The sequence below is a fragment of the Phalacrocorax carbo genome, chromosome 6, assembly GCF_963921805.1.
Source record: "Phalacrocorax carbo chromosome 6, bPhaCar2.1, whole genome shotgun sequence".
Taxonomy (NCBI): Eukaryota; Metazoa; Chordata; class Aves; order Suliformes; family Phalacrocoracidae; genus Phalacrocorax; species Phalacrocorax carbo.
The window spans coordinates 14,973,135-14,998,407 of record NC_087518.1 but is presented as its reverse complement, the minus strand read 5'-3'; the positions used below and the strand labels follow the sequence as shown (position 1 = coordinate 14,998,407).

The 25,273-nt window shown below is 36.5% G+C and overlaps 1 protein-coding gene across 2 annotated transcripts in view; it reads right to left on the bottom strand.

Annotated features, from left to right (window-relative positions):
• The window catches only part of IL17RD (interleukin 17 receptor D), a 54,573-nt gene that overhangs the window by 24,448 nt on the left and 4,852 nt on the right, over positions 1 to 25,273 (bottom strand). For both annotated transcript variants that reach the window (XM_064453858.1, XM_064453856.1), the window contains exon 2: positions 614 to 671. In XM_064453858.1, the coding sequence (XP_064309928.1) occupies positions 614 to 671 (58 nt within the window). The remainder of the gene's footprint in view (positions 1 to 613; positions 672 to 25,273) is intronic.

Genomic DNA, 25,273 nt, shown 5'->3' with positions numbered 1-25,273 from the left:
AAAATGTACACCGCAATTTTCCACTAACCTGGTCCTTTAACACTGTAGCTAATGAAAAGTTCCAACTACTTCAACTACATGAAGAGACGCCATTCATCTTCAATATTCATATTCAATATTAATCCTTGCTAAGACACATTTTTAATACACTCCCTGTATACAAATACAAACTACGTATTTTCTGCCTTGAGACACACTTTACAGCACTTTCCCCCTAAATTACATATCAGAGAAAAGATGTTTAAAGCTTGAAATAATCCTTCTTTATGAGTTAGTGTGTAGTGTACCTTGCAATGACTACATTCTTTCACAGAATAAACCCATTCTCTATAATTTTCCAGCCAAATACTAGGTAGATGATGTAGACCAATCTGAAAGTGAAATTACTACAAATTTTTTGATCTTTTTATTATCAATGAAACACAGGAAGGAGAAAATCCACCAGACCCAGCAGAAACAAATCTTGATTTTAAAATTACTAAAATAAATTTCTATTCAATACTAAAGAACTCATCCTATTCTTAGAGCCATTTTTGAGAGACATGTTGCTATATATTAACAACTGTGATGGAGTCCTTGATTTTTGTTAATATAGTGCAGATTTTCAACTTACTGTCATATTTAAAGGTGATATTGAGTAGTCCATTGTTCTTGGTGACTGATGACAGCCCCTGTAGAGAAATATCAGGAAAAGAATTTGAATAAAGCAAGCTACTTTGAACTTACGTAGGTTTTTATTTTGCAAATAGTTTGTTGAAGGACGATGGAACTCATGGTTTTTTTCTTTCTGTTTGGGCACACTATCCGTCAATCTGAACAGAGGCAATGACAGAACAGACTGCTTACACCTGCGTGCACTCACCTGTCATCAACTTTCCAAATGTAATACTCAAAGATGTGAAAACAAAACAGAAATTTAAGTCTGAATATAATATTTGAATGCAGACATGAAATTGTGACTTAAGTAGTATGACTTGCCCAGTAGATGTGAATCACAGAAGCTTATTTTTGAAAGAAGGTTATGTGATGTTCTCAACTTCTACCATCTAGGTTAATCATGCCCCTACAAAAATCACACCTTTAATCAAGGTTTAATGACAAATCAGTTTGGGTTCTCCATGGCAAATACAATGCAAGAAAAGAGAAGAGAGATGTCAGCCTGAAAAAGCTGATCTCAATTCCACAGTTGTGAAAAAGAGTATCCAAAGTTCCAACAGAGCAAAGAAGTAATGTCACTGCTAAGCACTGTGGTCGCAGCACTTTAACTCTGTCTTCTTGGTGAAGGTCATTGTCATGCAAGAAATGAAAGGTAGGAGCAAAACAGTAGAAGAATTGATTAAAGAGCACTCATCACCTCCCAGACACTCCTCATCTCATTAACCACCTCAGAACAGCTGTCTGAAGGACTCTATTTTGTCAACTAGGCAAAGTAACCCACCAAGTTTTCAGCACACTCAGAATTCATCTATAATCAAGTCATGCTTTTTTCATAAGTATAATATTATTCAGTGCTCACAAGAACTACACAGTACTCAAAGCTTAGCAAAGACTGAGGTATGATAAGCCAAGACACAAAGCCTGTGGCCTGGTTCATCAGTGTGCCTGAGCTGTATATGGGAGAAACTTACTCCAGAGAGAGTATCAGTGTCCAGTGTCCACATATGTGCCCACATCTATCCTTCATTAAATTATTTTATACACATATATTTGTATGTAACTTATGTGTCTGTGCCTGATAGCATTCTTCTGGAATTTATATCTCCTTGTGCTTTGAGTCTTATGTGGCTTATGTACTGGACTACTTTTCTGTTGCGTTTATTTATGAGGGGTGCCCATATAGAGGCCCCAATCATTTTAAAATGAATTATAGACATTTTAAAGAAATTCTTGCTGAGAACTTCTTAAATAGACAAAAACAGACGTGGAGAATTGAAATTTCAATCTACCCACTGATTATTGGCTAAAATCAACAATAGTTAAAGGAGAACAAATGAAACAGTGGATTTCCAACTGAAATAATTCAGATAATTATATCCCATAACTTTTCCAGTAGAAGTGCATACTGCAGAAATCCATTATGCTACATCAGACACCCCTTTCTATTATCATATACTATTAAAACAGATAATGCCATCCTTGCTGAGCATCGCGGAAACTGAGGGCCAACTGGAGAACTATACCATTGCTCTCCCAGGGAGGAATCCAGACACACAGGCAGGCTGACGAGTCTGCTCTCTCTTCTATACTCATAGAAAGAACTTTGGACTTCAGAGATGCGACAACTTACCCTTGAGAAAGCAATGAAATTGTTCTTGAAACACACAATGTAGTGTCACTTTCACCCTTACTAGACACAAAGTTGAAAACTGGAACAGTGATTCTTATGGAGTAATATCATCCTCTGAAAGGCAGATAACATCGTATCTGCCATTATCTTAAAAAGTACCACTTTTTACAAATAATTGTATCTGGGTTTACTGCTACAGTGTAAAGCACAGAAGTTAATAGTATAAAAGGACTGCAACAGTAATTAGACATTGTCAAGATCACTGGTAAATATTCACTGTGTCACTTAGTAGTCAGACACTGGTATTTATAATTAAAAACAAGGTATGAGTTAAGTTACCTTTAAAAAAACCAAAAAAACAGTAAAACACCACGTAAAGGATGAAAGCAAATCAGATCTTGATAGTATTGTTAGAAGTTAAATTTGTAATCTCACTTTCTTCTTAGGGGGCTTTTCATTTGTTTAACTTTGATTTAGTTTGGCATTAAGCAAGCTGTTATCAAAAAAGGTTTCCTGAAACAGGAAGGCATCAATTTTTTTCAGTCTTAACTTTTCTATTAATACCCATTCAATTCTAACTCATTCTCTGTTTCTCCCAAAGTATATAAAATGTTGTTTAACTTACTACTACAGCAAAACAGAGACATTATGTGTTTGATTAAAAAATGAGAAAAAAGAAACTATTGACTTTTCGTACCTATAAATAAAGGCAGATAAAACCATCAAATCAATTAATTATTACTTCTCTTCCTTTTGCATTGTAGAGTTGAAGTTCTGAGACACAAATTTCACCAAACCCCACAGAAAATTAGCACACATATTTTTAATCCATTAGATAGGATCTTTTATATCCTATATTTTAAAAAATATAATGTAGCAATGCTTTTCACAGCACCTTTAATTGCACTTCTACTGGGATTATGGTGACACCACAAAATACGTAACGGTAGATGTATAAATCAAAATACCACAACCTATTAATAAAGTAGATGCAAAATGTAAATATAACATAAGCCACACTCTGCTGAAATTAAGCAGCACATGAGACTTACTGGTTGTACAAATTTGCTCTCAAATGTATAAAAGGTGCAAAAAGGCTGCAGTAATTTGCGTGAGAATCAGGGTCACATTAAGGTGTTGAACTAGATAATTGTCATTAGTAGTTATAAGTTCAAACATTTAAGCTAGTCAGACAGTTTTGTCATGCTAAATTTTGGTATTTATCTTCCAAGTACTTACTGCTGAGAGTTTAAAAATCCAGTCTTCCAGGAAGCATTCCCTTATTTTTAAGCTATAAAGTAACTGCTATTTAAATGGCTTATAGCTAAGACAACTTGTTTAGAGCATCTTCCTTTAAAACTATAAAAACTAATGTTATGGCCTTAGGGCTCTACATTCGTAGCTAATTAACCACTAACATTTGTTGAATTTACCTGCAGCTTTTAATTTACTCTAAACTTTACTAGAAAGCAAGTCTCTATTGCCTGGAGCTTTGTCTACAAAATCCCTTTGGTCCACATACCTCTAGACACACTGACTGAGAAGGAATACATAGGAAAGAAAACAGCCAAAACATCTTTTATGTACAACTATAGACCACTGATCTTTAAAGAGATAATCAAAGTTGAAATGTACACAGATTAAATAACAAATAATCCTTTTTGTCAAAAAGCGGGCGGGGGGGCATTATCCACAACAACATTAAATCTCACATTACGTGAGCTCAAAGCACAGAACTTCACAGAAAACATAATAAGCTAAGATCCAAATCCTGCATCTATATTGAGCAAGCAAGACAGAAACAATCACCATCACATACCTCAAATGACAGAGATCAATGTTGAAGCTGTTCCTCAATCCACATGAACAGCTTGAATAGTTAAGGCTAAGAGCCTAAGATATCTTAAACCAGAACAGTTCTGAATAACACTAATACACATCATCTCCTGAAGAATGAATAACTCATTTGGATGTGCATGCATTTCATTTTATTTAAATATCCATCTTTCAACATGAAAGAGCACACGTATTAATAAGAGGCAAAGACTATTACATGAAGTTAACCTGCATTTTTGTTTGTTTATATTTTGCTAATATCTACCCCTCATTTATCTTAACAACTTATTAATGAAATGCACTCAGAACAACACTTTCTACCCATTACTAGGCCAGAAAGGAAACAAGATTACATTCCCAGAAATAAAGCTTAAATGAAACCTTTAACCACAGGAACTAATTGTACCTCCAAGAAAAGTTATATTTAACTAATGTCTGTCATCAAAGGCAGAATTAAATACAATGGAAAGAAATAAAATATCTGCTTAACTTTTACTGTTGAACTTTTCCCTCTTCCTTTCAATCTAGAACATATAATGTTTCATATTTGAAAGTAACATCTATATTTTATATTTGACGATTGCTGCCAGTGGTGGCATTGGTGATTTCAGAATTGTCCTATGAATAACAATTTTTACAAATAATATTGCAATATACTCCAACATTCAACTTTTGTTGAGCAAACACTCTTTCATTCAGTAAAAGCAATTTATGCATGTGAATAAGCACTGTCAAGCAGCCACATTATCATCAATACTAGGAAACAGAGATAGATGCTAGCACTAATTACAGAGATCTGGTAAAGGAGGTAGGAAATCACTACCCCTCAAGCATAGCCTTGTGCACCAGACCAAAACATTAATCATGATTCATCTTTCATATGTTGTTAATCAATGCACACATGGTCCTAATTTCATGGTCCCATGAGGCAAACTGAAGGGACAATTGTTTTTGAACTCTAACATCAAGATGAATAATCAATGTTTATCATACTCATTGCTCAGTAAACTAAAAGCTTTATATCTGACATCTGCTCTTTTCATTTTAAAGCTTTCTTGATGCTTTCAAGCCAAGTTAAAATATTTTCTATTTCTACAGTCATCAGTAAAAAGATGAATTATCTGTACTATTTACATGCCTACATTTTAGATTACTTCCAACAGACTATAACAAAATAGATAATCCATGCTAATGTTTCTATATCACTTGTGTACTCCACTGACTGCAGAATGAATTCTAAATGCTGAGTGGATGGGTTTGTACTGTTATTACTATATCGTTGGTGTAACTGATAATTCCAACCATAAATTTTGTTCAGATTTGCCTATATATACAGGCGCGCACACACACACACATATCCTACTGCATTGCATGCACAAATTATGGGAATAACTTTTTAAAAAAAATCTCAGTGACAATGGAGAAGTAAGCTTTAATAGAAGTGAATTCAAGGAGCAATAGTCTTCTCAGTGCCTATTTCATATCTGAAACAGGGACCTAGATTCCTCAAAACATTTTTTAAGCTTCTTTTAATAAGTTTACATCTTTTGTGTTCCTCCTTATGCAAGCAACATAATGATTTACAAGAAATTACCAGATTTTGGCTGGCTCTTTGTTGGTAGTTATTTACCATTTCATTGCTTCATCTTTAGAGCCACTGCACCCAAGTTCAGCCGCAGAGGAGCTGAACGTGTCTTCAGAGCATTGCATCTTGAATTTGGCCTGAGATATGGAGGTAAAGCATTGGTTTTACTTCATTATAAACTACGTATTGGGTGGGGGAAAGAAACCATAATTTTTGAGCATGAAGGAACTTCACGGTCCATCCAAACCCTGATTATCCTCTCGTTATACCAGCTGGTTAGCTGGTCCTTTTCTAACATGTCCTTGACAAGAACAGCCTGTCAAGTTCAAGGATCCCAATTTTACTTCCATGTTACTTGTGAAAATTCAGTGGTTGACCTCCAGGTGTTAGCACATTACTTTTACACAGTTGTCCCTTTCAGACAGACTATTAGGTTCTCTGGTAGATAATTAAGCCCTTCCTCTGAACTGGAAGAACCCTTGTTTCATGTGAACATACTTAATGCTTTGACTTTCTCAGCCCAGCTTAGCCTTCCAGGGAGCAGATGCCTGGTGACCTGAGGCAGGCACAATACACCTCCCTTTGTTTATAACTGTCAGGCATGTTAACGCTTAGCATATTCCTTCTCCATCTCCCAGAATACAGCTTTTTACCCCAGTTTAAGCCCTGTGACTTGGAAAAACATTATGAAGGATCCACACTAGCCTTTTTTTAAAAAAATGTGCTAACTTAACCAACAGTCAAAACCTTCTAAGAAGTAAAAAATTCAAAACCAGGACTGTATAGATGGCGCAGACACCATGAGTTATAATCCAGGTATAACAAAAACACAAGAAAAGCTACTTTACTTAAGAATCTGGGAGATTAGACTTCCTTGTAAGAATAACATGTAATACTTACTTTCCTACCCCAAACATAAGGAACTCATATTCCATTTATATAAGAATTGTCCTGACGTTTTGTGATCATTAAATATCTCATTTTTCACAAAATGACGACAGTATCCATGGTTTTATGGTTGACTTAACACATAGGTAATTACATTTTGTCTGAACAAATTCTTCTGCCATTTCAACTAGATCTGGTTTTCTCAATATCCTCCTATCATGAAAGGATATTGAATTGAACAGCTGCTGACTTAAATCCTCTCAAAGAATGAGGTCGTCCCTCATGGGGGTCTTTTACGATTTTTGGGGTGAAACATGCTGATTGAAGGATACAGTGTAATTCATTATCTATCTAAAAAAATTAAAAATAGTAATAAAAAAAAAACAGTAGAAATGCTTTTTCATTATGCCTCATACCTGGCTATTGTAGTTTCTATTTTAAAAAGGCAATGTGGAATGTTCCCTTACACATTAGACAGTCTGATAGAGAGGTAAGAAATCATTGTAAGGAAGAAATACTACAAAAAGTATTTACAGCATGACTCTTCAGTATGCAACATGGCTCCACACAGCTGTTCACTGAACATTATGTCAACTGGTTTACTTTAAGGAACAGACAGTTCTTAAAGCCACAATTTAACAATAAAAGCAAGTTTAATCTATACTGTTTGCTGCCTACTGTGAAAATCTTAAATTTCTGAGTCAAACCCAGGACTTCAATGCAGCAAAGCATGGCAGAAAAAGGGTACCAGCTCTTATTTCTCTTATGCAATCTGCAAGTCTGCCTAAGAAGTTTTCTATAGTTTGCCCTGTCACTTAATTTTTTCCAATTTTCTTATGTGAATAATGTTTGGTAAATTAACAGCTTTCTGAAAAAAAACCAACACCAAACAAAAAAACCCATACCCCAAAAGCTCCCCAAAAATCAATAGAATAAATATTTTCAAACAATGCATATTTCCCACAAACATTACTGAAATCTGCTAATCTAAGGATATTTGGACAAAAGCCAGAAGTCTGTAGTTAAACTAGTGTTTTCTTAACTGTGGGACATGACCCCTGGCAGGAGAGCTGGGAGAAAAGACGAGGTGTTTGAGAAGGGAAGGGGGAGAAAAAGTAATGCCAAGACAGGTGCACAAATGGTGACTGTGAAGGGAGGGAGGTGCAAATGGTAAAGTTGTTTTTAGAGCGACCCAAGACAAATTAGATTGAGAAACACTGACTTGTGCTATAAGCAACAAATAAATAGAATAACTCATATCTGAAATAATAGAGGAGGAAGAATTAATGAAGCCTGTTATGAATGCCTGCTGCTTAACATACAACACAGAATACCATAAAATGAACAAGCTAGCTAATTATTCTACTCAAATTAAAAAATATATTTCTTCTTATGGTGGAAAGTTATCAACAATCTCAACAAGCCTACATGGTCCCTCACACTTAAGAGGAACAATTGCATAAGCACTAAATTTTAGCTTATGCCCACGCAGTTCTAAACTAACATATCTAGAAAACAATTAAACAATATTTTCATTCATTTAATTGACTGTCCACTTAATGTGCAAACATGCAGATGCATAAGCTGAGGGGGACAGTCCTCTCCCAGAGGCGTTCAAAGACAGAAGACAATCAAGAAATTATTTCAAGAAGTGACTGAAACATGAGAACAACAGATATATTTTACATTTATTTATTTAAAATTCATATGGATATGTTAATTCATTTTGCTTACCACATTAAGAAATTATACAGCTTTCGGAGAAGAGGGTATCAGGGAAAAAAGGAAGGCAAACAACAACAATACTTCAGAGATACAAATTGTATCTTCCAAGATTTTATGCACATGAAGGTTTGCTGCTTTTCCTAAATCAGCAAGTACTTCCAAGCCAGCCAGATCCAAAAATAAAGTTTTTTCCTTTAAAGGCAGCCAGTCACGAGTGGTGTTCCCCAGGGCTCAGGGCTGGGGCCGGTCCTGTTCAGTATCTTCATTGATGATCTGGATGAGGGGATTGAGTGCACCCTCAGTAAGTTTGCAGATGACACCAAGCTGGGTGGAAGTGTCGATTTGCTGCAGGGCAGGAAAGCCCTACAGAGGGACCTGGACAGGCTGGATCGTTGGGCTGGAGCCAACGGTATGAGATTCAACAAGGCCAAGTGCTGGGTCCTACACTTCGGTCACAACAACCCCATGCAACGTTACAGGCTTGGGGAGGAGTGGCTGGAGAGCTGCCTGGAGGAAAAGGACCTGGGGGTGTTGGTTGACGGCCACCTGAACATGAGCGGGCAGTGTGCCCGGGTGGCCAAAAAGGCCAGTAGCATCCTGGCTTGTATCAGGGATAGTGTGGCCAGCAGGAGCAGGGAGGTGATCATGCCCCTGTACTCGGCACTGGTGAGGCCGCACCTCGAGTACTGTGTTCAGTTTTGGGCCCCTCACTACAAGAATGGCATTGAGGTGCTGGAACATGTCCAAGGAAGGGCAACGAAGCTGGTGAAGGGTCTGGAGAACAAGTCTTATGAGGAGCGGCTGAGGGAGCTGGGATTGTTTAGCCTGGAGAAGAGGAGGCTGAGGGGAGACCTTATCGCTCTGTACAACCATCTGAAAGGAGGCTGTAGCGAGGCAGTGGTCAGACTCTTCTCCCTAGTAACAAGCGATAGGACAAGAGGAAACAGCCTCAAGCTGCACCAGGGGAAGTTTAGGTTGGACATTAGAAAAAACTTCTTCACTGAAAGGGTTGTCAGGCATTGGAACAGGCTGCCCAGGGAGGTGGTTGAGTCTCCATCCCTGGAGGTATTTAAAAGAAGGGTAGACGTGGTGCTTGAGGATATGGTTTAGTGGTGGACTTGGCAGTGACAGGTTAGCGGTTGGACTCGATGATCTTAAGGGTCTTTTCCAACCTTAACGATTCTATGATTCTATATGCAGTGGCACCTGGAGAACAACTAAAGGAGCTGATTTCCAGAATCATAAATGGTTCAATACTAACCTGCTGTTGCCAGATTCCTACCCTTCAAATTGGAAACTCCTATCACAAGCTCTTTGATCCCAGGTTTCATCCAAATAAACAGAAAATCTGTAAAAGTAACTAAGACTGACTTCATAGGTTCAATTTTAAGCTTCAGTCAGAACACAATTCACAATTATTACTATTTCAGGGTGGGGTTTTTTTGCTCATTTTCCATCTAATGCCAAAGTGCACACAAAAAAACCCCTAACAGTTCTGAGGGGATCTATCATCAAAAGTGGATTAACTACTTTATTCATAACTGTTCTGCCTGAAAAGTTCTAATCTGAAATTTACTGCATTGTTGGAGATTTTCATTGCAAACAAACTTAGAGCAAGCAGACTGGAGGTACTCCATTTGCAGTACAGGGTGACTTTATTTGATTTGTAACTTTTGAAAATGATAAGAACAGCTGCTTGTAAGGAAACCTTTAAAGCAGAACATCACATAAAGGCTGGAATGTGAAAAATTTGACGTAGCACATCTATTTGTTTTGTCTGCATTCACACAATGTCTACCCCTAGTCCTAATCCTTCTCCCATATTATTTGAGAGTCACTGAAATTCTGTAACAGCTTTGCAGTCAGAAAATATGAAATGCATATTCTTAGAAACTTAATTTTAATTCTAACTTACCCAAATGAAACATACAGGCACAACTAAGGAAAGCATTACATATTCACAGGAGCTCATGACTAAAGAAAACTAATGTACACTGGTTTTGTAGGCCCAACATATAAATAGACTTAAGTTTTGGTTCTGGAGGATATGGAGCCAAGGTAATTCAGCAATAACTCTACTGATTAGAGTGCCACAGAACTCATAAAACTTTTAAAGTAAATAGGATTTGGGATTGTTCCATCTTAATCCCTCCCTTTGAAGTAATGCAATTATTTTGGACATAAAAACCTATTCATACGGATTTAGAAACACACAACTGTACTCATCCATAAGATTTTAAAACTGAGAATTCATAAGCAGTATGGTTCAATTCCAGGAACAATCAATTATTTGCTTGCCAAAATGCCACGTTTCTGCTTTAAAGAATCTTTCACCATTCCCTCAACAGTATTTTTAATACCTCATATTAAACTTGTTTTTGCAGGAGATGAAGTAAAAAAAAAAAAAATACCCAAACAAAACACCCCACTTTAAGATGATGCAAGCATCTCTTCCCAAAGTTACCATCCTTGTGAGCTATATAATGTAAAAAGGCTCAGGCAACGAGAAGCTAGGACTTTAAATGTGATAGGCATCTACTCAGCAGCAAGACAAAGGTACCTTTGGCATTAAGTTCAGTATCATGAGGGACATAAGAACAACAACAACATACCAAGAAGCACATTTATTCCATATACAGCCATGTTATACAATCCCCTCGTCAAAAGTGAGTGGCAGATTGCTATAGTTTCAGAACAGACTGGCGTAATGACTGTATCAGACTTTTTTAATCTGGATGGGGAAAAAACCAAACAAACCAGCAAAAACGGAGGGACCATTACATCAAACACAATGACTAAAAATACTTTTTGGTCAGAAGCGAAAGTTCTTGTACATCAACTATGCTAATAAATTACCTTTCCCAAAAAATCTAGCCCTTGAAAGCAATCAAGTATTCCTCCCTTTCTTCCTTTCACAAGTTAATGGACAAGCTGCATAAGCTGGCTTCCTGCAGAGTTAGAAACAAGTGTCAGTTATGCTGCCCTTCCTTCTAACTGCGTTAAAGGTATGGGCTTTGGTTCCTTCACTGCTACGCATTGTTACTCCCACCTCCCAGAGGCAAGCAAGCAGAGATTTTTGTGGCTGAACTATGTGCTTTTAGCAAATAAATTTCTTCTTAGAGCCTCTGTCTAGTCCTGGTCCACAGAGAAGATGAAAATTACTCCCCCAGCTTAAGCAGTAATACAATCAGCAGCAAGGATTAGGAGGTCCAGTGCTTACTCTGTGCTGATGATCCACATGGTTGAACTTGAGAGACACAGGCAGATACATTTGGTGGCTGCAGATTTAAAGCTTCAGCTGCCAGGGAATTTATACGCTCCTGGTTACCCTCTATGGAGTACAGCCATCATGCTTGCAGCCAAAAAAACTCCATTTGGAACATGTCAGAAATATACACAAAGCTGCACAAACACTTCTGGTCCACCTGAAGGATACTTGGAAGAAATAGTAGTCAAATATTCCAACTATACCGGCCCTTCTCTGCAAGCAAACTGGAGCTTCCCTGCTTATTGCCGTTTAGGTAGGAAAAGCTCCGGCAAATGATGAGCAACACAACACAGTAAAACCACCCAAAATACAGCTTTCTGAGGAGGCATTCTTGAAAGCGTTTCTAAGAATTGCCAGTCTTGATTATGTTTACCTCAGAATTCACCTTATCATCAAGGCTGACTCTCTCCTCCTAGAGTTTTGATTTTCACACTGGAAATCCATGTATTTTGTCCTTAACTGTGCTATTCAACCATCTCTTTACACAGAATAGCTTCTGCCATCAAGATTGTCGAGGCTTTTCACAATGAAAAAAATAGATGAAGAGAAGACAGAACATATTCAAATATTCCTATGTGCTCACCTCTCTTCAGTCCCATGAGGTTTTTAACTACTAATAAAAGGGAACATAAATACAATTTTTAAATAGATATTTAGTGTTTGAAATAGTATTGCAAGTCCAGTCTGACTGCATTCAGTTTCCACTAATAAAAGTTGTACCCTATGGATATCACACTTTATAATACACTTGAATAAGTAAAACTGTTTGAGAGATGCATTTTTCCTATGTACTTCACGTTAAGTGCTCTTGAAAGTCGGCCAAAGCAAAGGTTACACATTCTATCCGTACAGTACATGGCTAGTTCGTAACTGCCATTTTCATACTAATTAATACGCTACTTGTCTTGAAATGTGATACCTGCTAAAACACTGACACAACCTGTACCACAGCCTGCTTGGGCTTTAAATTACTTCATTGGTGCTATTTGCTTAATGACTATTTAAGCTCTTGCAATATTTTCTTTCTAAATCTTTTTTTGTGAAGGATTGCTCTTACCCAGTTCCTAGAACCTTGGAACACTTCTTGTATTACTGGTTAAAATTACTGGTTAAAATTAGATTATCCAATTAAAAAAAATTATGGCAAAGAAAATCTACATCTTGATAAAATTTAATTTTTCAGTCAAAGCAGCCTTCTTTTAAATGATAAATTTCCATACTCACTAATAATAACAGGAAATCACACCTTGGTAAAAATAACAGGAATCCTAAAATCAAATGCCTGATGTACAAGTGCAAGCTTGGCATATGGGTCTACTCTCTCATGGCCTACTCTGACAAGATGCAGGAATGGTACAAAGTGCATTTAGCCTCAGGAAAAATACCATTGCTGTGCTGCTCTAAAGAAATTCCTCTGCTTTCCACATAAGCAGCACCAATAAGATCCAGACTCATTCCACACTAAGTCCTTAAAAGTGAGGGAAACCTGAAGACAGCGTATCCTAAACTGTAATTTCACCTACCTGACTGAAAATGCCGGAAATAGAAAAATCAGTTTAGAATACTATATCAAATACACAAGCTGTTCAAGTGGACAAAAAAAAAATCAGCAAAGCCATATTTTCTTACATAGCATTTCTATTGCAGTAACACCTAAAAGGTCAAACTAGGCTAGGTCCCAGCATGCAAGAAGCTGTAACTGATTACGACCACAGCATATTTTATAACATCCAGCCATACACCAGCGCGTTCCTGTGGTGTTGCACATACACAAAAGGAGGACGATGACAATCCTAAAGCCTTAAAACTGAGAAAAGATTATCAATCTCACTTTCCTTCTCACCTAATTCTCTGTCAGACCCCTTAGACATGAAGCACTGACCATTAAAAAACAAACAGAAAACACACAAACACCTTTTGCATTGTATTTTGAACAGAATAACCATCTTGTGATTTCTCTGAAAGACTTGGGAAACACAAATTCATTTCCTGCTTTATCCATACCCTATACTGACAACTCTGAGGAAGTCATTTTATACCTTTTGTGCCTTAGCCTCTCATTTGTAAAACAGGATAACAGAATTTCCTTTTCTCCAGCTGTCTATGAAATAATTTCAGACAGCAAAGTACTCTAAGGACTTTCATTTATAATGTGTATATATACACATAATGCACACTCAGAATAATGAGATGCAGATTTCAATTAATATCTTTGTGATAATCACAGTAACCACTTAGTTTTACAACAAATCCATAGTTTAAACTTTTCCTCTCTTTAAAAGGGGAGTGCTTTCTTTTTACATATAGATTTAATTAGTTATTTATTTAGTCTACACCTCAGATAATAAAACTTTTCCAAACTGCCCAAGTTAAGTAATAAATCTTGACCCTATTAAAGCTTGTTTTTCAGCTTCACAGGAATGCAAAACAGAAAAAAAATTCCATACACCTAAGTAACTTACTTGATGCACAGTTGGTACACAGAAGCTAAGGCTTGACTATAAAAGAAAACAGTCCCGCAGTTTTCTACATGATAATTTTTGGATTATTTGCTTGAGCTGTTTTGATTAGTAATAAGGTGTGAGGTTAAGTTATTATAATAGTACAATCAGGGTAGCTGGTAATAAGTGCTGATATAAATTTCACAAGAACAATTTGAAACCTAAATTATAATCTACTGAGGCTTAGGGAAAAAAAAACTTACAAAATTAATATATAAAACATTTAAGGATGAGCAAAGGTCACCTTTACAGTGGCAGTACACTGGGCTTTCCACAAGGTGACGTTCAAGACAGTGAATTATAATCCTGCAGAAACAGGGTAAATCAGGTAAAACAATCATCTGCTCTGATTTTAGTGACAGGATATGTTAACTTCTCTCTTGATTTTTAAGTAAATAGTCAAGTTTATGTAATAATTTTACCATGGTTAGACAGAAACTAATCAAACAAACACAGCAAGTACTGTCTGAACCCTATTTAATCTCTGTCTAATATGATGACCTTCATTACTCCAGCCAAGATCTTCCAAGGCATGAGATACACCAAATTCAATGTTTACCCATGTTCTGTAAAATCATGAATAAAAAGCTTCAGAACTCATTTCTCTATTTACAAATATACCTGTGCACATCAGGGTATACGCACACCCAGAAGGAAAGCAATCATACTAGACTTTTATTATTTCCTTTTGAAATAATCCACAAATTCCTTTTTGCTTCCACCTCTAAACTTAGTCAAAGCATAAAATAAAATGTAGTTAATTACTTGAAAGAGAAAGTACTCAAATGAAAATTATCAATGAGGTTTAGTGCTCATATGGTCACCACCTCATAGTTTTCTTCTATATGCTCTTCTCACGTAACTTTTCTCAAAGGAACTCCAGATAAGATGGTTTGCATTGAAAAATTTTATTAACTGACACCCATCTTTCAGTAAATGAATTTTAATCAGTCTCATACAGTACCTGTAAAAAAAAAAATGAACACTTCTGTCTCCACTACATATCTCTTAAAGAAGGAAATACACTATTGGTTCCAAACTTTTATAATCATGTATTACTGCACAGCAGTATGAAAATGAAAAATTGAATATTTCAGGATGTTAATACATGCTAAAGCTAAAAATGTAAAGCTTCTTTCCCCCAGTTATAACGTCCCCTAGACAAACATATCAATTTAAAACGGACAATTATTTGAAATACTTTTAAAATGTAGATCTGTTCAAATACTACTTAACACATGAAAAAATATACAGAAATTTCAATCTGGCTGCTTGAAGTTCCCATTAATAAAGTTACAATCCATGGATCTCATGCTTTTGAATACTTTTGAAAAGTAGATAACCTGAAGAAATACATTAAGCTGGAAGAACCTAATCATCACATAGGAGTTCACATTCTTAAAAAAAACAACCAGTTTTAAATACAAAGGTCTGAGACTTTGAAGCAGTTTGGCCACCATACAGTAACTCATCAAACTGCTGTTCACTTGGCATGTGTAGACGTTTATCTGAAAACGCATTACTACTATTCCTTCTGCCTTGAAAAGGTTAAGGGATCAATAATGAAATACAGAAAGTATGAGATTAATAATTTCTGTTGTATTTTTACATAAAATAATATAAAGCAAAAGAGTATTTGAAAAAGATTATACTCTTCTTAAATAAAATACTTCTATTACATCAATATTCATAGTGATTTTTCTGAAATCAGACACATTCACCCTAGACCATAAGATTGAAGCTATTTGAAATGGAAATATTTCCTGTCCACTCACTGCCAGTTTCTGTTCCCAGAGTGATATAACAGATGACATCCAGTACAATAAATTCTTTTATTAACCATAAATTTGAGACTGCTTTAGGGATTTGAAGTGTTCAGTTTCATGCTGAAAAAATGTAATGTTATCCACAGACCATCAGCATGTGTAACAAAAACAGAGCCACAGGTTATGCGACTTTGATCAAATCATGAAAAAAACTCTTTTAAATTAAAAAGTACTTGAAAAAGCATTTACAATAAATTTTTAACCTTTTATTTTTGAAGAGCCATGCACACTAACTGCTGTTTCCTACAGAAAAAGAATCACCTCTAACAAAAAAGTCTCTATACAGTCAATACCATGAACTAGCTTCCTTCTAGCAGTCATCTTATTTAAGAAGCCAGGACTGCAATACAAATTTTAAGGGCTTAAGCATTTAAATACACAGATTAAAAAGGTAAATTAAACTCTTCCTCTCAAACTTTTACTTGACTTCCCTTTATCAAAGTTAAACTGAATATATAATTAGTTAATCATAAAACATTGAACAGGAAGATAAATACAATACAGAACATAAATCCCTTTCAGTTTAAACCCTCCTCTCTATTAAAATAAAATTATGTATTTGTAGTAAATTGAGAAGTAGATCCGAAGACCAGCAAGTTCCACTTCCAATATAAATGATAACTTAGAACAGGAATACTACTTGGATGTGACTGTAAAACATAAACATGGAAACAATTATTTTCTCTGTTGCAACAAAACCTAACTTTACTGGGGGGGGAGAGGGAGAAAAATCATACCTATAACTACAAATCAACTTTCCCCATACAAGCATGCAAATAAACTACTGGAGTTTACATATTGCTAACTTCTGTGGTTGAATGGAATATAATAAACAATAACTAAAACGTATATATCAGATGTAATGTGGCTACACTGAACAACAGTCATCCATGTCTATCAGCATTGTTAGATGATAGTGGGCATTATTCTATCAGTTATTTTGTGGCTTTGATTCCTACATTTACTGCCAGAATGTAATAAAAGAGAGTTCTGTCCTTGTAGCTCATTCTTTAGTGAGCTGAATGTCCCATTTTCAAACCTCTGCATGACATTTCACGGCTAGTGGTCCTTATTGAAAGAGAACCTCTAAAGTGAATGGCATGATTAGTGAATTACTCTTACAAATGCAACTATATGGAGAAACCTAAGCAATCCCAACTTGCATTATTCCTAACTAATGAATAAAAGATAAAGGTTTTTCTTCCGTTCATGTTCCAAAGCAGCATGGAATAACAGCTCTTCACCTGTTATGGGTCAGGCTGAGTTAGGTGTTTGTTTTGCCTTTTTGATTCTTATTTTATCTTTTTTTGTTCTTAACCTACTACTCCTGTCAGAAGATAAACTAAGGTAAAGATAATTATTAAATACCGCCAGCATAATTTGCTGGAAAAATGTAAACAATAAAGCAAAGCTGTAACTATTTTAGAGTGGATCATGTTATTGATTCTTTGAAAATAACTAAATATTTTGTATTATACAACAGAAAAAGCAAAACATTAGATATTCTTTTATAACAAAAGCATCATGCTATACCTCTGGCCTTTTCTTCTTTTGGGGCTGCTAATATATGCCTTGTAAAGCAGTATTAGGAGGCTTCAGATAAAATTCTGACGCAGTTACTAAAATCAAAGCTCCTTATAGCGATATAATCCTTAAACATACTCCGTAGCTACACAAATTTGCTCGTAGATACTGTACTAACAGGAGGTGCTGTCTTCAGAGCAAGATAAGAATAGAGAGAGCTATATAAACCTAGTGGGTCACACTGTAATTTTAGTGGTAATCCGCCCAAATTCCATTCACAAACTATAGGCTCTATAGTGAAGTCCCCCCCTCAGGTTACAAATGAATACACTACTCTTCATTTCCTGGCCAGAAGGGTTGTATAGCATTACCATGCTCTCTGTATTCCACCACAGAGTTGGCTGCATTTCAACAGACGCTGAAGTGATTTCTGAAACATTATCATCTCCTTGCTTGTGAGAAATTCACTGTTTAGAAAATGTTCACATGAAAAATTTTGTGTAATTTAGACTTCAAAGTTTCATATATGCACAGCATACTAACCTCAAACTCTTCTGATAACATACTTTTTTAAAGGTATCTAAATTAACACACCTCAAGGATGGGAATTTTAGAAGAATCTGAATGGTCACATGGAATATTGACTTAATCACAAAATTAGCTTAGGGATTTCCTGACTCCCCTTGTCCAGTCCCTGGCTCTTCCTTCATGCTGTAGTTCACCGCTTCTGAACATATACTTAACATAACTGCATGGGGACCTCATTTTATCCATTTCATTGAGATGACCCCAGTTGTGAAAAGAAAAAAAAATAGGGATACTTCCAATTCAAACTGTTTTACTAATGAGATTTACAATGCAGCTCACAAACAGGTGGGGAAGGAAGGGTAAACAGCAACACCAATGTGGGAGGAAGGAGATGGGAGTGAAAATTTCACTAACCAGCTTCACTGCGGAGTAAATACAGAACATAGCTACACCCTAGGCCACAAAAAGAGACCAAATCCCATTGAAAGTTAATAGGAGTTAGGGCTCTCCTTTCTTTTTCAGAATCCCACTCCAAGCTTCTAAGGATCTGCTCACACTTACAGGGTGACGCTTAAATCACCCATTTATACCCTGCATCTCTAAGACTTCAAGGGGAAGCCCGGCACAAGCTTGAAAACTTTGCTAGAAAGGTTTGCGATTCAGCAACGCCCCCTTCCCACACTGTATTTAAAGCTCATCCAGACAGAACAGTCTTTATGCTCAGAGTAAATTGCACAACTTACCGATTCCAACTTCCATCCTCATATTGTAACTACTGCCTATAATTAGGGGCAAGCCCAGGCAGGGAGATAACATTGATCCCCACAGAAACTGGAGGAATATGAAGCAGGGCACATAGGCTTTACAAGGGCTTTGAGACAAGATGCATCTGAATAGCTCAGACAGGGGAAAGGGGTGGAACTCTTCATTGTGTGGGCAGCTGTTCCCAAAGTTACTCTGGTACATTATTTTTTTTTTAATCTATCCCCAAGGGCCTGTTTGTAAAGGAAATTATTACTATGTGATAAACTAAGACGTAACTTCACAGTGCACTACCTACTCTAGGACAACACACTGTATGGGTTGTTCCAGGACAGACCTACACGACACTGAGACTGAAAATATGTATTACCAAGAAAGCCTAAGCATCAGGATTTGCCATGCTAGCAAACTGCTCTGCTTTGGGTCAGCCATGAACACAAGTATGATGCCCCACTAACACAGCTGTCCTGCTTCTGGTATTCAGCTTGTTGGCCCTGAGTTAGTCCGGCTGCCTGCAGCACTGCCCTGTGCTGCAAACACGCACCCAAAAACTCTCCACGTGGGACATTACTGGGAAGTGAACTGCATTCTGAACTTGCATCCTAGTTTAGTGGGCAGCAATATTGCCATATTCACAACGAAGCAGCCAAATAAGAGGCTTGTTTTTTCAAGTGTGCAAAGCACCCAGCTTTTGCACTGAAGTCAGTCACAGCTTCTTGGTGCCAGGTAATCACAAACCATCAAGCCACTTGAGGTATAAAAGACAAAATCCCATCAAAACGGAAGTCAAAGTTTTGCCACTGATTTTAACAGGTAGGATTTTAGCTTTTTAAACAAAACAAAAAAACCCAGACAAACAACACAAACAAAACCAATCAACAAAACCCTTAGCCTATGTTTAAATGGAAAAGACTGGGGTGTTGCTTCCACAAGCAGATGACAGAGGTCTGCATGCAGTTTGTTTAAATCGTTGTATAAAATAAAATGATAACGTGACTATTAAAAGTCCCTAAATTTGTATATTTTTTTAATGCTTTCTGATTCCAGGCCAGTCACACCTGGAATACATATTTTTAACTGAGCAGCTGATAGCTTCTAGTTGATTTACTGTTTGGACCTAAACATTCTCATATTATGCCTTCCTACTAGCTAAACTAAATTCACACATCATTTTAACCTGCCTTATTTTAAAAAAAAGTTCTCTTTTAGCCTGTAAATTTAAAATTATAAAAAGGGGACTTCTACAAATCAGATTACTCTTTGTAACATTATATGCAAATAAATGAAACTGAACTTCACTATGGATATGCAAATTCAAAAAAATTTCCTTTCATGAATCCCAGAATCTAACACAAGAGCTTGTTTTAATCCTGGAGTTCTATAACTTTAAAGGAATCTATTAGAAACATACATAAATATTTTTTATGTTATAAATACAAAACTCAAGAAAATAAGTTTATTTTACAAAGGTAAGGTGTATTTTAAGTGACAATATTACGAGTCTGGATTCCTATGGAGGACTAAAATCCTCCATTTGAAAATACAAAGCAAAATTAATTAGAAAACACAGTTTGAGTGAAAAGTATTCTTGCAAGGAGTTCTTAGAAAGGATCACCTTGAATGTGTTTGATGCTGAGGAGACGCCATAACTTTTCTTCACACAAAAGCAGTCATCAACAGAGCACAACCAGATGTTAAGTTTTCTTTTCTTAGTTTCTGTAAACCTCTGTGACCTCCCTCAAATTAAAAAAGGGAATAGCATTTTTAAAGCCACAGGAGCTATCATTAGTGAAGCATTCTAAGGATTTTCATTAATTCATAGCCAGCCAACCAGGAATTTTCCCACAGCAGTATACAAAAAAAGTCAGAGAAGTCACTGATTGCTTGGTTGGATTTGAATGTAGTCAGAAGTAAGATCAGAAATATCTAGTCCCTCCCACTGATATAAAAGTGAAGAACATAGGGAAGGTCAGAAATTAAAATCCAAGACTGCCCACCAACCACGAGGGAAATTCAGCATTGCCTTATTAGAGTGGGTATAGAAACAGTTATTACATACAGTTTTGTGAGGTAAGAGATTCATATAGATCAGTCATTAGAAATCAATTATTTGGAAGCCTGTAGCACAGAATGTGTAGCTCCAGACAAAACTGCATGCCTATCATCTCCACATAGCAGCCTCAAGACTTAGATTGATGTTGTCTAGTTGTTAGCGTAATAGCCACTGTTTATAGCAACTTATGACCTGATACACACATTTAGTTAGAGCCCTTTGAACTCTGCATGCTCCTCATTTGTCCCTTACAGTTTCTGTCAACCCAGGGTTCCAGCACAGAAGGAGCTACTACTTTCAATGTTAGATCACAATACAAAGGTTACAGAAAACAAAAGAATGGATTTCAACAGCACTTCCCTTGAAGACATTTCAATGATCTCTGCATTACTGTGACATGTTATGCTCTGTACAGCATTTGTAAAGGAAGAGAAAAAGGCCAGGTATAGACTCAAAGACTCCTGTCTTGCAGACTCCATGCTGCCAACAGGAAGGTGCATCTGCCAACACAGAGGTCATGATTTCACAGTCACCTCTGTACACTGTAAGATCACCAAGTGGTACAAATTTGATTCAGATTGGTCATGGACACACAACTCATTCTGTTGAATTAACCAGAGTGTACATTTCAGTTTATGCTTTCAAGACTGCAAGAATATATATGATACCTGATCTAGCACACAATCTCCTAGGAAAAAGCATCCTCTCACATTTATTTGGGCATATTAGAATAAACAGCATGAGTGATTTGCCCCCAAACCAGGACTACCGTCTTGCTGAATAACAGCCCGAGACCAGATCCACAAGAGTAAGAAAAATAAAGGGTGCTTATGCACCTACAGCTTTAAATTTAAGAGGTAACATGAAGAAAGACCACAACATATGTTTATCAGATTGTTGTGACATATATTCCATATGTTCAATATCCATGTTACTGACAGATTTTGACACATCACTGAAAATGTTAATCACTTATCTTGTAGCCAGCATCAATGTGTTTTTCGCACAGTAGGTGAGCTACCAGTCTTTTTCTTCCTACCTGCCCTAGAAGTGCATGGCTCTCTCCTAAAAGATCTTGATGGCTATTCAGAAGTACAGTGTCCTACCAGTGATGTGATTCTTTGGTCATCTAAATGAAAGCAATCCTTACCCCTACCTTCTGCACTGTGCACACCTGCAGATCGATACTTAAATTAATCTTGTTGTACTTCGTATTTCATCTCTACATAAACCTATTCAAAAGGTTTTGCTAGCCATGATTCCAGCCCTAATTATTGGTAACATAACTAAGAAAAGTATTTGATACTTAACCTTGTCATTACAGATTAAGGAACTTATCTAGGGTCTGTAATGGATTGTTTAACTCGGGTTAAAGGAGGAACAGTGTTTAATGTACTGGATAGCTCTGACAGCAGCAGACAACTACTTTTCTAAGCTAATAGAAAAAATTCATCCACCTGTTTGAAGACATTCATCACCTACTGCCTAAAGAACCTACCAACCAACGGAGGGGGCTTAAAAAGTACAGAAACAGCCTCTTTGTACGTGTCCTTTACTAGAACCTGACAGAGCATTTTGAGTTTCAAATGTTTGAAAAATCCTCATCAACAGGGTGGGGGACCATTGAACAGGATGCCAAATTAGGATGCAGACACTTCCTAGCCACAGAATTTTGCTATTGCCTTACTACCCAAATGATGTGCCAAGAAGAGTGTACCAAGAGGCAGGTTCTGGCATACCCGTATGACTTTTGCACCATTATTAGCACACGGAATAATAAAATAGGATGTCTGGAACAAATCTTCAAAGCCAACAGTGATATAACATTTTAATAGCCTTCAAGTGACACAGAATTCCAAAGAATACAATATATTCTGAAACCTGTGCTGAGGCTTGCTAAACCTCTAATCCAAGCTTTAATTATTTTTAATAATCAGTTCAAACCTTGAGAGAACAAATCCCTGCCTGCCCATTTGATTTCCTTTACGCTCTTGGAATCCATCCATACAGTGGTGAGAGGGAACAGGAGGACTAGATCAATGATGTGACTTGTACACGTGGCTTCATGTACTAGTGCTTACACTACCTTTTACAACGTTGTCATCAACGTATCTGGATCTGCCTCTGTGAGGCTTCCTCGGTAGGTTTCTGAAGTTTATTGGGTTTGGGTTTGTTTTGGTCTGTTTTTAAAAAAACAGATCTCTGAAATGCCTTCTTAGAACATCCTCTAGTTGACCTGTCCAGGTGATTTGTTCTAGAACTTATTCCAGGATCATCAGCTGTGCCTCATCTTGTTCAGTTTTTACCACGACAGGCTCCTGTGGCACTGTTTCCACCTCTTCTGCCTCCAACGCTGCTCTGTTTGGAAGTCTTAAGACTGTACTTTGGGCAGGGAAAAGAATTTAGTCAAACTGCACAGGTATGACTGATAGTTACTGCTGGGCCAGCAGATGCTCTAAATTGCCTTGTCATAAATGTTTCAAATTTTAGTGTTCTACCTACTAGGTGCACTCTAACTTAACTAACTTCCATCAGTCTCTCTGAGGTACTATTGAATCACAGTAAATTTGCTTCCTCACAATCATGTTCTTCATTGCAGTCACGCCATAAATTAACCAGAAGGCCACTGCTATTCTTCACTAAACAGTGCATTTGGACAATATCTCCTAGGAGTATTTGACTGATACAACCAAACAGAACATGCCCCATGAGCAGTGTGGTTAACACACCAGGTATCAGCTAGCCTTCTGAGCACTGGTGGCAAACGAAGGAATTTGTAAGACAAAAAGCTTGGCAAGCAGAGAGCCATTGAAAGCTGGTGTTACTAGAAGACTTAGCAAAAACTCAAACACTGATACAGAGTCATCAGATGCACCTTCTCCATAAAGTAGGTTACCCTTCTCAAAAACAAAACTTGGGCCCTTATCTATATACATGCCCAACCAAGAAAGTCTGTGTTCAAAGTGTTTTTAAGCCAGATGTAAAAATATTGCTGATAGGCTAAAACCAAAACCAGTTATAAAGTATTTATGGACTTTAGAAAACGCTACAATGTATTAGAAGACAAAATTAAGAAATAAGTTTACTGATAGCTTTCTGAGTTTTGGTGGCAAATAAGTAATCTGTAAGATAGAACACTTGATGTATATAGACCCAGAGAAGAAAACTGGACATCCACTGCAGTTTATTATGAAACATTTCTTAACTGTACTTTCCTCTGTTACTTAATATTTATTGATTACACAGTTTGACTCACTTCCAAAAATTATACCTGCTTGTTCTATACCAGTACACCCATTTGATCAGGGACATCTCTGATCCACTGAGGTCACCAATACTTCTTTATAAATCCAGAAATTATGTCTTAAGATATGATCTTGAAAGTACAATTTATTAAGTAAAATAGGTTTAAGCATGTTAAAATACACATTTATACTCTGGCTTGGCTAGCAGAATTTTGGATAATCAAAGTGATAATATATATGTTTCTGTTAAATAAATATTTCAGTAAAACTACATAAATTAGTCTATCCATTACTGGCATAAGCCTGTATTCACTCCTTTAGTAAGTATATATCTGGTTAAAGTCTCCGACAAAATCATGTAGAAGCTTTGACTGCCAAGATGGGTGACTCCTGTTGAGAAGAGCTGGAAACGACAAATAGCTGGACAATACAACAATTGTAAAATACTGTATGCATAAAAGGATAAAATCCTTTTCGAAGTTTGCACTTAAATTTTGATCCTTAAATAAAGTCTCACATTATCATAACCTAAAATTAAATACTTAATATGTACTGATGTAGTCATAGTTCCTTGATTTAAGTTACTGTAACTTGCACTTCCATAAAATAATTTTTCATAATTAATATAGGGAAAAGGATCTAACAAAAGTCTATGTATTTGATATAACTTTGATGTGTTTTTCTAGTGTAATGTATTTATGCATAACGCTCATCTTTAACAAAAAACAACACCTGGTATAGAAACATTAGCATTTACCTAAAGTTTCAGAAAAGAAACATGTATCTCAAAACATACTTCATTATACTGGTAGCAGTATATGTAAAAACAAAGCAGTATACTTTAAAAATAAATATTTTTACTTTCGAAAATTAAAACTGGCATTCAAGCGTAGCAGTCCTCTGGTAATACTTCACACTCCTCTTATCTTGTTTGGTTCTAAAAAAACATGGTAAATGTATGGCTAAAATTCAGCCTTTGAGCAGAATTAAGCAGGCAACTTCACATCAAAGCTTTGTTTCATCATCTTTAGACTGATCTGTTGGAAAAGACAGCTGGTCCTTATTAAAGACCCTTAAATGTAGCAGTTTTCATTAAGTAACTTCCATGTTAGATTAACATTACCAAATAATTAACAAAAGAAAAGCTAGTGTCGTCTAATCATGACTGCTTAACATCTTTTCACTAGTGGCCTATAAAGTATTAATATATTAAAGCAGAACTTGTTCTTAAATAAGTGTCTCAAG